Consider the following 12,630-nt stretch of genomic DNA (forward strand, 5'->3'; position numbering starts at 1 on the left):
TCCATGCTTATACTTTTTATTTCCAAAGGAGAAAAATTATTTAATTTAGATAAATGCAAAAATGGATATTCAATATATTTCAAAATCCAGTGCTGATTTTTTTTAATCTAAAGCATTGCATTCCTTTCTATTTCACCACTTAATATCACAGTCATTATTACCATAAAGTATTTTCAACATTAGACAAGGAATTATGCGGTTAGGTACAATATAACTTTCTTTCATGGCTGGAACAGATAGGGTAAACTTATTCAATTTACCCACTCTTTGCCCAGTCTTCTGACAAATCCCACTAGGTTTTACCCTAATTAACATAATTTCCTAACGTTTTGCTCTGCCTGATGGATTTTGAGTATGTTCAACCTTTAGAGGTATCCATGTCAGTGGCTTACACTCTTTCTTGGTTTTTCAATTCAGTTATCTTTTGATGTCCTACTGTAGAAGGATTTATTATCTTATGTTACCTCCGCCAGGACCCCCCACACACACTATAAACACATACAACTTCCCCTTCCTCCCACTCATGTAATATAGTTACATCACAATGTTTGGCTAAATCAGGAGTCCCTATTTATGTTGCTATAATCATAAAAACTCCTGTTTGCAGCTGAGTTGAACTATAATTATACTTCCCCATTTTTTGGATGGGGGAATCACTCTTTGCTTATCCTAAATGTAATATTTGCCATATTTGGGGTTTTTAATTGTTTGGTTTTCTATGTAGCTACCCCTGATTTACCCCTATACTCTGACAGAACTGAACAATCTCTCAGTATGGTCAAGCACAAGCAAGTACTCTCCTGGTTTTAGTTTCTCTTGGAGATTTCTGCCCTAGAACCCCAGCCTGCTGCTCCCAAGTGCACTAGTTATTTTTGAGGCCTGCTGCACAACTGTCGTCTTGGGAATTTCTTTTGCCTTCCTCTTATATTAAAGTCTCTGTCTCCTTGATCCCATGTCTTTGTCTCCCTGTTTATTCCCTCCTTATATTGGGGCACATTCTCCAGGAAGTTTCTGAGAAGAGATACGTGTGGAGGTAACTTTTCTATGACCTTCCCTGTCTGAAAATGTTTTAATTTTACCCTCACATTTGATTGAAAAGTCGAATACAGAATTCTAGGTTAGAAACATCTTCCATTAAAATTTAGAAGGCGCAGACTTCCCTGATGGTCCAGTGGTTAAGATTCCACGCTTCCAGTTCAGGGGGCATAGGTTCAAGCCCTGTTCGGGGAAATTCCGCATGCTGTGCACCATGGCCAAAAAAAAAGTATTGAGAAGGCATTTTGCTGTTTCTTCTTGTTTCTAGTATTAATATTGAGAAGGTTAGTGCCATTATAATAACCACTCCTTGTATGGGATCTGTCTTCTCTCTTAAAAAAATATATTGAAGTATAATATGAAATTACAGAAACACTTAGAAATCATTAATGTCTAGCTCAGTGAATTATCACAAATTGAACATGCTCAGGTAACCACTACCCAGGACAAGAGTTTTTTTCCCCCTAGGGTATTACCAGTACCCAGTGTCCTTTTTGACCCATCTCCTAGAGAAATGGAAATAAAAACAAATAAACAAATGGGACCTAATGAAACTTAAAAGCTTTTGCACAGCAAAGGAAACCATAAACAAGATGAAAAGACAACCCTCAGAATGAGAGAAAATATTTGCAAGTGAAGCAACTGACAAAGGATTAATCTCCAAAATATACAAACAGCTCATGCAGCTCAATATCGAAAAAACCACAGATTTAAGGCATGTGGCATCTTCCCGGACCAGGGCTCGAACCCGTGTCTCCTGCATTGGCAGGCGGATTCTTAACCACTGTGCCACCAGGGAAGCCCAAATCATCCTTAATTTTTTTTTTTTTTTTTTTTTGCGGTACGCGGGCCTCTCACTGTTGTGGCCTCTCCCGTCGCGGAGCACAGGCTCCGGACGTGCAGGCCCGGCGGCCATGGCTCACGGGCCCAGCCGCTCCGCGGCATGCGGGATCCTCCCGTACCGGGGCACGAACCCGTGTCCCCTGCATCGGCAGGCGGACTCTCAACCACTGCGCCACCAGGGAAGCCCCCATCCTTAATTTTTATCGCCAGTGTCTTTGCATTTTTCTGTGATACCTCTGAGATAATTTTTATCCTAAAATTGCTATATCAGAATGCAAAAACACTACCAAATAGCCCCTCAGAACAGTTGCATGAATTCACACTTCTACAACAGGAATGTACTTTCTCTTACTATTTCTGCCTATTTCTCTTACTACCATTAACTATTTTTCATTATTTTTAATTTTGCCAATCAGGGAGGTGTCATTGGTACCTTGTTTTAATTTGTATTTATTTATAAGTGATATTTACTAATCTCTTATACCTTATAGTTCTTGTTTTGAATTATCTGTTTGTATCCTTTGCTCATATTTCTATTGGGATGTTCACGTTTTTCTTCATGAAGTTTAGGACCATCTTTTAACCCCATTTATGGTATTTTTCACCAAGCAGATGTGTCAGTTTTTTCCTATATTTTCTTCATGAGCATTTAATCTATTGTTATTTTTTTTCAGGTGTTCCTTTATCTAACTTGAATCTATTTGAATTATAACTTTACTATATTTCCATATGGATAGGCTTCAGAAACTTGTCAATGAACGAAAGCAGGGTATTAATTACCTCAACTCCAAAGCCACACTATCCACTAGGCCAGGAATTCACTCTCCGTTTTATTTTTCAGAGTATGCCCATCTTAGCTCATTGGAGCTCTGTCCTAAATGATGCAATGCCAGCAATATGGAATGCTGGAAATGTGATTACACTTTCTCCCATTCACAAGGAGGTATCTTCTTTCCACGGAAATATAGATTTCAAAAGGAAATAGCCCTCTCTCATGTTAACCACAGAAAAATTAAAATCTCAAAATCTTTTCCGACCCCTCCCAACATTTTTTTATTATGCTCACTCACTGACACCAACCTTCTTCCACAGTTCCTCCAGAGTGGAACCAATGAATCCTCCTATATTCTTGCAAATTCAATATTTCTTGAATCTTTGCACTGTGACTTCCACCAAATTATAAGTCCCTCCAAGATAGTTGTCATCCCCTTCCTTTTTGGCCATGTGAGCAGCGGGGCTTGGGAGGGTGACACACTTAAATAGTTCTCCTCTGCATTTGCCTCAGGGGTACTTACCTGATCCCACTGACCTGTCATATTCTTACTCTTTCAGAACCCAGCCTGTCTACTCTATGAAGTCTTCTTCTGGCACATTCACCCCATAGTCCACCTCTTCTTGGACTCCACCCTACCCATATTTTTATTATACCACATAATCACACTTTAATGCAGTTATTTAACAGTCTAGCACTTAAGGGCAGCCCATATACAAATGAACCTGTAATTTGACATGCGAAGATGAACAGGGCTAATTAGAGGCCTCTCCTACAAGTTTTAAATTGGGTTCTGAGAGCCTGAAACAGTTCTCGTATGACTCTCAGCACTAACTATACTTTAGAATTCACCTGAGAAGCTTAAAAATGAAGCAGCAGCCTGGGCCCTGCCCCCAGAGATGCTGATTTAACTGGTCTGGTATGGGACCTTATCATCATGGTATTTTAAAGGCTCTCCAGTGATTCTTATGTTCAGCTGTCATTAAAAACCCCTGAGTTAGCTGAAAGTTGTGTGGATTCAGGGGCTGGGGTAGTATTACATCCATCCATATGCAAGCTAAAGCACAGAAGGTCAGATGGAAAAGAAGATCATTAAGTACTGAGAGGATGTGAGCATGGCTTCAGCTGACAGCTTCGTGATTCCCTTTCCTGCAAGAGCAGGCGGCTTTAGGGCTCTGAGAGAGCCCTGTAATTATTCCCCCACCACCAGCCAGTGACCACCACCTGGGTAGAGGTTATTTGGAATTTAAATTCTAGACTGTAATTATTTTACATAATATAGGAACAGTTTTTTTAAGTTCTACTGGTTTTTTTCTTGCACCATTGAATGTGTCCCATGTCTTGTCCTTTGTTGGATGTTGTTGTTATGCAGAACTATATCCTAGAGTCATTCTCTCAGAAAAGACCTGAGAAATAAATTGATACTTGGGGAAGACCTTTTATAAAGTCTGAAGACTGGAGTCTTGAGTTTTGCAACATTGTCTTCTATTTCTTTGTTTCCTCACCTTTAATTCCATTTGCTTGCATTCTGGACTTCTCTGTAGATGAATGAGTACAGCTCTGGATCTGTCCTCCATATTTCTTAACTGAACTCTCATTTCTTTTTCATTTTCCTTTGCACTACATTCTAGGTGAGCTCCTCAGCTCATTAATTTAGTCTAGTGTTGGGGTCCATTTCCTTTGCTGAGTTATCTGATTAGGTTTTTTTATTTTAACAATTGCATTTTATTTCCAATATATGTTCCTTGTAGCCTGTTTCAATTTTATGAATGCCATTTACTTTCATATTCCTTTGTGAGATTAATAAATGTTATAATTTTATTTTGAAGTCTTATTTTGTGCTATTAATAATTGTCTCCTCACATGCTGTTTGTTGTTGTTTGGTACCTCTCTTTCACAATGCTGATTTTCCTCAAAATGTCTGATTTTTTATTATGTTGAAGATTCTGTGTTTACCTTTGTATGGTTGCCATTTCTGTCTGTCACAGCCTCCAGTGAGTATGGAGTATGGAGGCAGAGTGTGCTGCTGGGTTAGGTATATTGTTAGTTTGTCTTCTGTATGAGAGAGTATCCATCCTGCCTGGCCTCTCTAGCCCCAGGACCAGAGCTCACTGCCTTATTTGCTCTCTTCCATTGCTCAGCACAAGCAGGGAGGAGGGAAGAAGCCATCTGGTGTGGCCACACTGAATGCAGCTCCCCCCCAGCACTCGGGCAGTTCTCCAGAACCCCTTCCCTCCTTGTATCCATATACTCTAGACTGACTGACTGACTGACTTCTTCCTTCCTCCCTCCCTCCCTCCCTCCCTTCCTTCTCTCTCTCCCCCCCTTTCCTTTCCCTCCCTCATACACTCACTCTCTCTTTCTCCCTCTCCCCCTCCCTCCTTCCTTCCTTTCTTCCTTCCTTCCTTTTAATTTTTAGAGACTTTATTTGTTTAAAGCAATTTTAGGTTTACAGCAAAATTGAGAGGAAGGTACAGAGATTTCTCATATACCCTCTGCCTCCACACATGCATAGCCTCCCCCATTATCAACATCACTTGCCAGAATTATACATTTTTTACTAAAGATGAACCTACACTGATACATCATAATCATCCAAAGTTCATAGTTTACCTTAGGGTTTGCACTTGGTGGTGGTGTACATCTGTGGGGTTTGGACAAATGTATAATGTCATATCCATTGTCATAATATCAGAGTATTTTTACTACCCTAAAAATGGAGCCCCTTTTTTACTTTTTAGCTCTCTCTAATCTGGCTTCCATCCCAACACCCCATCTAATTTTTTTTTGTTGAGGGCAACTAGCACATCTCTATTGCTAAATCCAAAAGTTAGTCTTTAGTTCTTATCTTTTTGGCTTTGCAACAGTATCAGTCAACTGATCACCCCATCAGTGAGACTCTTCTTGCCTTTTGTGAGTCCATACTGCCCTGAAGCTGCTCTTTCTTGGTCTCCCTTGCTGAACTATCTTTTCTATTCAACTTCTCATTGTTGCTATTCTTCCAGAATTTGACCCTGGCCATCTCCTTACTCTGTGTTCTCTGGTTGAAGTCTTCCATCCCCATCTGCAGCATAACATGCCCAGAAATGAACTCTTGGATCCTTCCTCACCAGTCTTCCCCACATCACTAATTGGCAAATCATGCTGCTGGTTCCAAGTCACTTCTTTCCCTTTCACACCCAACAGGCATTCCGTCGCCACATCCCAGCAGTTACAGTTAGCAACCTGCCCTACGTCTACTCCCCACCCTAGCCCTAACCATCACAATCTTGCCAGGACTATTTCCGTTGATTTTGGCTCCTTTACAACCCACAAAAATTCCAGAGGAGACCTTTAAAATCATGAATTAGTTTGTATCTAACCACTTATCTCATATCTAATGGCTCTGCATTGTATCTAAAATAAAAACCAGGGTCCTGCATGAACTGGCCTCTGTTCACCTCTCCACCTTCACCTTACGCTACTCTGTTCTGCATTCCCATTACATGAGCCTCCTTCTGTTTCTTAGAAAGCACCAAGCTCCTTCCCACCTCATGGCATTTGCACATGCTTTTCCTTCTTTCTGGGACGCTCTTCTCCTTGCCCTTTACCTGTATACTTTTACCCATTGCTTTGTTTTTCCAAACAAAAACCAATTCTCTGACATCAACTGACTGTCTACAATTCAGTTCTGACACTAACCACGTGGAATCAGTGCACACCCCACAGGTTAAGGGCTCAGTCCAACAAGACTGCTCCTACTTCAGACGTCAACCACAAATGAGTCCCAAGGCTACCCATACTTCTGCCTGGCCAAATACAAGTTTGGGTTGTTTCTGTGACCCCTCTCAGATTCAACAGTTTGCTGTTGCCTCACCGAACTCAGGAAAACACTATACTTAAAATTGCAGGTTTATTATAAAGAATACAACTCAGGAACAACTCAGTGGTTGTTCAACAGCCCAGAGTTGCATTGGGCAAGGTATGAGGGTAAGAGGGAGAGCACAGAGCTTCCATGCTCTTTCTGGGCATGACACACTCCCAGCACATCGATGTGTTCACCAACCCTGAAAGTCCCCCAAACCTCATCATTCCACATGTTTTCAAAGTTTCATTGAGTAGGCATGATTGGTGAAATCACTGGTCATTGGTGATTGAACTCAATCTCCAGTCCCTCTACCGTCTGTGGAGGAGAGGCGTGCTGGGGGGCTGAATGGTCTAACCCTTTAACCACATGATTAGTTTTTCTGGTGGCCAGCCCCGTCCAGAAGCTATTTAGGTCCTTCCCTCCCATGAGGGGAGAAAAGACACTCCTGAATTACATCTCCATAAACGTGTTATAAAAAATAGTGAATTCAGGGCTTCCCTGGTGGCGCAGTGGTTGAGAGTCCGCCTGCCGATGCAGGGGACACGGGTTCGTGCCCCGGTCTGGGAAGATCCCACATGCCGCGGAGTGGCTGGACCCGTGAGCTATGGCCGCTGAGCCTGCGCATCCGGAGCCTGTGCTCCACAATGGGAGAGACCACAACAGTGAGAGGCCCGCGTACCACAAAAAAAAAAAAAAAAGTTAATTCAGACTCAAAGCCACTGTCATTTTTTTATACCCTTCTGTATTATATAAATTACTTTGTGTAGAAAACTGGTAAAGATACATTTTAAAGATTTTTAAAATCAAAATTAAAAGATAGTTTCTTCCTTTTTAAGGCTGAGTAATATTCTCTGTAAAAATAAACCACAATTTGTTTATCTGCTCACCTCCTGATAAACATTTGGGTTGTTTCCAGTTTTTGACTGTTACAAATAAAGCCATTATGAACATTTGTGTAAAAAAGAGGAGAGAGGATGCTCCTATCACATAGGAGGTTTCAAGGGTTTTGGGAGCCCTGTGCCAGGAACTTGGGACGAAGACCATATGTATATTTCTTACTATACCACACTCATCTTTCAGATTTCGGCACAGTGTCACTTCCTCCAAGATTCCATCAGTGAACTCCCAAGCTAAATTCTCTCCCTTTGTTCTACCCTCCCATGGAACTGTATTATTTTTCATCACGGTACTTATCACAGTTCTGTACTTGTATACTATGTGTCCACAGTGAGACTCTAAGCTTTGGGAGAGCAGGTACAGTGTCTCTTTTGTTCACCCCTGTATACACACACACTTTCAGCATCTAGCACAGAGTCATGCTCCAATATATGTGAAAAGTAAAGCAGACCTTCAGGAGAAGCGCAGAGCCGTGAGGGACCATAGACACCAACCTCTCTGAGGGGACAAAAGCTCGTGGTGCTGCTGATAGGAATGCAGAGGCCGTATGCTAACTCGGAAGCTCCAATTAGCAGGTGTGTTATATTCTTGGACCATGTGTACAGAGTGAGGTGACTCAGCTGCCAAGTACCAACCCAGTGAGGATTAGTCACCTCACCTGATTGGTGGAAGACTGAATGAGACCATCAGAATCGATCAGGGACCACAGAATCTTGTGTAGAAAACAAGGACAGATGGTGTTCTCATCACTTCTCCCTTTTTTGAACGTGGGAACCTTTGGAAAAGAATGCAGAACTTTGGTATCTAATGAGAACCTACTTTATAGCTCAGGGAACTCTACTCAGTGCTCTGTGGTGACCTAAATGGGAAGGAAATACAAAAAAGAGGGGATATATGTATACGCATAGCTGATTCACTTTGCTGTACAGTAGAAACTAATACAACATTGTAAAGCAACTATACTCCAATAAAAATTAATTTTAAAAAATTAAATTTAATTTCCACTAAGCTTCCATTGAATTCAAAGACAATAAAATAAAGGACTTTTGCCAAATATTAAAAAAAAAAAAGGGCTTCCCTGGTGGCGCAGTGGTTGGGAGTCCGCCTGCCGATGCAGGGGACACGAGTTCATGCCCCGGTCCGGGAGGATCCCACATGCCCACATGCCGTGGAGCGGCTGGGCCCGTGAGCCATGGCCACTGAGCCTGCATGTCCGGAGCCTGTGCTCCGCAACGGGAGAGGCCACAACAGTGAGAGGCCCGCGTACCAAAACAAACAAACAAACAAAAAAAAACAAAAACAAAAACAAAAAGAATGCAGAACTTTGGTTTTTCTGGATTTTGTTTAGGAAGTAGAAATGATGAGCTTTTAGCTGAGAATGGAGTCCTTTTCATGAGAATGAGGAAGAAAATATTTTCCCAGAGCAAGTTAACCAGGTCCAAAAGAATATACATGAAACATAAGGAGAGAAAGAAAGGTATACAGATAATCCTAAGCACTCTGAAGAATAGCTCATAGAATACAGAAGAGAGAATTAGAGTTGGGGTGGGGGTAGAAGGGGATAGCTCAGTGATTCAAATGAGAAAATATCAGTGTGAGATAAGTTAGAAAAGGACTCCCAGACTTGGGCACAGTGAAGAGTAAACTGTAGATCCTGATAAATCCTTGGGCCCAGTGAATAGTAAACTCTAGATCCTGATAAATCTATTAAGCCCTCTTAGTGTCTTTTTTTTTTTTTTCTTTTTGCGGTATGCGGGCCTCTCACTGTTGTGGCCTCTCCCGTTGCGGAGCACAGGCTCCGGACGCGCAGGCCCAGCGGCCATGGCTCACGGGCCCAGCCGCTCCGCGGCATATGGGATCCTCCCAGACCGGGGCACGAACCCGTATCCCCTGCATCGGCAGGCGGACTCTCAACCACTGCGCCACCAGGGAGGCCCCTTCTTAGTGTCTTAATGAGATGCTCTCCCAGACTCCAGTAGGAGCCTTGTGTTTATAAAGAGGGAAATAATAAGACCCATTTGCTTGCTTTCTCTGAAAATCAAATGAGGTGATGCATGTGAAAAAGCTTTGTATCTGGAAATGATGTGGTAGTGTGGTCAGGATAATGATTATTAGTAGAAGAGGGAGAGACAGACTAACACTCTGAGCATCTGTGTGACTGGAGTTAGAGGTGCCTTATAGGATAGCATTTGGGTGAGAATAAAAAGGAGAAGCAGGGGGGCTTCCCTGGTGGCGCAGTGGTTGAGAGTCCGCCTGCCGATGCAGGGGACGTGGGTTCGTGCCCCGGTCCAGGAGGATCCCACGTGCCACGGAGCGGCTGGGCCCGTGAGCCATGGCCGCTGAGCCTGCGCGTCCGGAGCCTGTGCTCCGCAACAGGAGAGGCCACAACGGTGAGAGGCCCGCGTACCGCAAAAAAAAAAAAAAAAAAAAAAGGAGAAGCAGGATGTCCAATAGGAGGCACTGACCAATAGGAGGGACTGTAATGGGAATTCCTGATATTGGCAAGGTATGTTTTTGTAAAACTTTTAATTATCGGAACTTCTGCTAAGGTCCTTGCCAGATTGACAGCAGACATTTTGACACATCCATGTCCTGTTGATCATTTCATCTTCCAGAAGATGGAAGTGATATGGGGTCCTACCACTCTGGATCTAATTCAAACCAGAATGGTGAAGTGCACATCACAGGAACTTGGGAAGAAGCAGCAGTGTCTCTGTTTTAGATTGGTTTGGAGGTCAAGGCCAGGCCAAGAAATGAATATGTAGTTTTTTTTGTTTTTATTTTATTTATTTATTTATTTTTATTTTTGGCTTAGTTGGGTCTTAGTTGCGGTATGCGGGCTCTCTAGTTGTGGCACGGGCTCAGTTGTTGCAGTGTGTGGGCTTAGTTGCCTCGCGACCTGTGGGATCTTAGTTCCCCGACCAGGGATCGGACCCACGTCCCCCTCATTGGAAGGCGGATTCTTAACCACTGGGCCACCAGGGAAGTCCTGAATGTGTAGTTTTAGAAAGGCTAGACTTGTAAGGACGGGAAAAGCAAAGTTCAGTACACTCTCAAAAGTATCATTCTACTTACACAATTACAGTTAAGCTGGTGAAAAACATCCCCAAACACAGAGCTCTCAGAAAATATTGTGAGTTTTCAAACATATATATTGATACAAAAGATGGAAAGAAAGACCTAGAGTCAGGACATGGATTTCTGAGCATAGTCTCAGGAAAGTGTAAGCCTCTGATAAGCAGGGACAGGTTTAGGACAAAAAAGGACAAAGGATTCTTGTTTTTTCCTAGGTACAGAGCTGAAAAGAAGTGAAAGACCCTTAGCCTGGGGCCAGTGTCCCTGTGTTGAAAGAGAGAAATACACTTCTTTAAGAATGATCTTTGAATGCCATAGGAAAATGTTAATAATTGCAAGGCTGAGTATTGAACGTATAGAGATTCACTGGATCAGTCTCTATTCTTTTGTGTATGTTTGAAAATTTCCATGATTTTTTAAAAAATTACATTTGTATTAAAAACTATAGAAAACAATTGATAAGAGGAACTGCAGTAAGATGAACACTGAGTCACAGCCCCACCTGTACCCAGATTAGTGGTAGGAAAAAAAAGAAGGGAGGGGTATCAGCAAGTGCCATCTTTTTTGAAATAACTAGTAAATTCTTCATTGTTGTGTTACCCTTGGAGAGATCATGCACGTATCAGCTTTGAGGACAATCATGGTGTGTCGGTATGCTGTTTGTGTCTCTCAGAAAAACTGGAACAGGCGGAAGGAACTGGGTTGTTGGTGTTTCTAACAGGTCTGCATTGAAGACAGAATCCCCTCAGGGATAAGGGGCACAGACCTTCTGAGCTGCACTTTCACAGTTCTGTGTTGAGGGTAGTCCAAGAGAGGCCTCTACGTGACACCAGACTCCTTGCCTCTGAGACCAGCCCTGTATTCAGCTGCATCAGCAGCATCCTGACCAACTCATGTGTTTCATGTTCTTCCATGTGGATTTGCTGCCACCATGTGTTTATCTATTAGAATAAAAGTACCAGAAAGCAAGCTGATGGGGGGAAAAAAGCAGGATTATGCATAGAAACCATGAAAGACTAAGAAGGTTACTCTTCTCAGACTCCCTTACTGCTTCTTCCTATTCTCCCCAACTTCTCAGTGTTGGGGTGCCCCTAAGACACTCTCCTCTATTTGTATTCATCCCCTTGATGACCTCATCCAGATTCATTACTTCAAATACCATGTATATGCTGATGACTCCAAATGCTGTCTCCAGCCCAGACCTGGCAGCCAGCTCCCAGGCTTATGTGTCTGCTCACAACATCTCCCCGTAGCTTTCAGGTAGATGTCTCAGAACTCAACATGTCTAAAACTAAACTCTCTGCTGTCTCGCACCTGCTCCCCCCAGAGCCTTCCCTGTCCAGGTTTGATGGCAAGTTCCTCAGACCCTGACTTCTCTCTTTTATACCCTACATCCAGCCCATCAGGAAACCCTATTGCCTTGACCTTCAAGTCATGTCCAGATTCCAAAGTGCTTTTCACACCCCTGCTACCACCATCCTGGTTTGAGCCGCCCTCATTTCTCACCTAGACCTCTGTTCTTTCTATTTCTGCATTGCTACCTTAATGGTCTCCTCATCATAAATTAAATCATGACACTTCTCTGCTCAAAAACCTGCACTGGCTCATCTCATTAAAATCCAACACCATTATAATGCCTGTCGGGCCTTCGTGATCTGCCCTCTTCTTACCTCTGTGTCTTTATCCCTGGCCTAACTCCCACACACACACACACTACAGCCACACTGGCCTCCTGAGATTCCTCAAGAAATCCCAGGCACATCTTTGCCTCAGGCTTTGCACTGGCTGACCCTGGTTGCCCAGGCGCATTTCTGCAGACCTTCACAAGCCACCTTCCACATATCCTCTATATTTTAGCTCAGGTGTCACCTTCTCAAGAATTAAGGCCCACCTACTCTGACCATTCTGCTTTAGAGTGCCACTGTCACTCCTGAACCTCTTTACCCTTACCATCTTTTTATCTGTGTAGTATTTACTCCCTTCTGACATGCTCTATAATTTGCTCACTTATTTTGTTTACTGTTTGCCTCCATCTGCTGAAACGTAAACTCCATGGGAAAAGTGGTCTTTTGTTCTGTTCACTGATGTATTCCATGAGCCTAGAACAGGACCTGCCTCAATAAAGTACTGATAAAAAGAAAAATAGAAACTGTCAGAAAGG

The 12,630-nt window shown here is 42.7% G+C and overlaps 1 protein-coding gene across 4 annotated transcripts in view; it reads left to right on the forward strand.

Annotated features, from left to right (window-relative positions):
• Nucleotides 1–12,630, forward strand: part of ATRN (attractin) — a 163,522-nt gene that overhangs the window by 130,066 nt on the left and 20,826 nt on the right. The window contains exon 26 of one of the 4 annotated variants that reach the window (XM_060079048.1): nucleotides 3,211–4,440. The exons of 2 other annotated variants lie outside the window; for them this stretch is intronic. In XM_060079048.1, coding sequence (XP_059935031.1) covers nucleotides 3,211–3,262 — 52 coding nt within the window. In that variant the 3' untranslated portion in view covers nucleotides 3,263–4,440. Of the gene's footprint in view, nucleotides 1–1,004; nucleotides 1,099–3,210; nucleotides 4,441–12,630 lie in introns of those variants that run through there. One more of the 4 variants, XM_060079047.1, reaches the window with a different exon arrangement.

This window comes from Mesoplodon densirostris, chromosome 16 (assembly GCF_025265405.1).
Source record: "Mesoplodon densirostris isolate mMesDen1 chromosome 16, mMesDen1 primary haplotype, whole genome shotgun sequence".
NCBI classification, from domain to species: domain Eukaryota; kingdom Metazoa; phylum Chordata; class Mammalia; order Artiodactyla; family Ziphiidae; genus Mesoplodon; species Mesoplodon densirostris.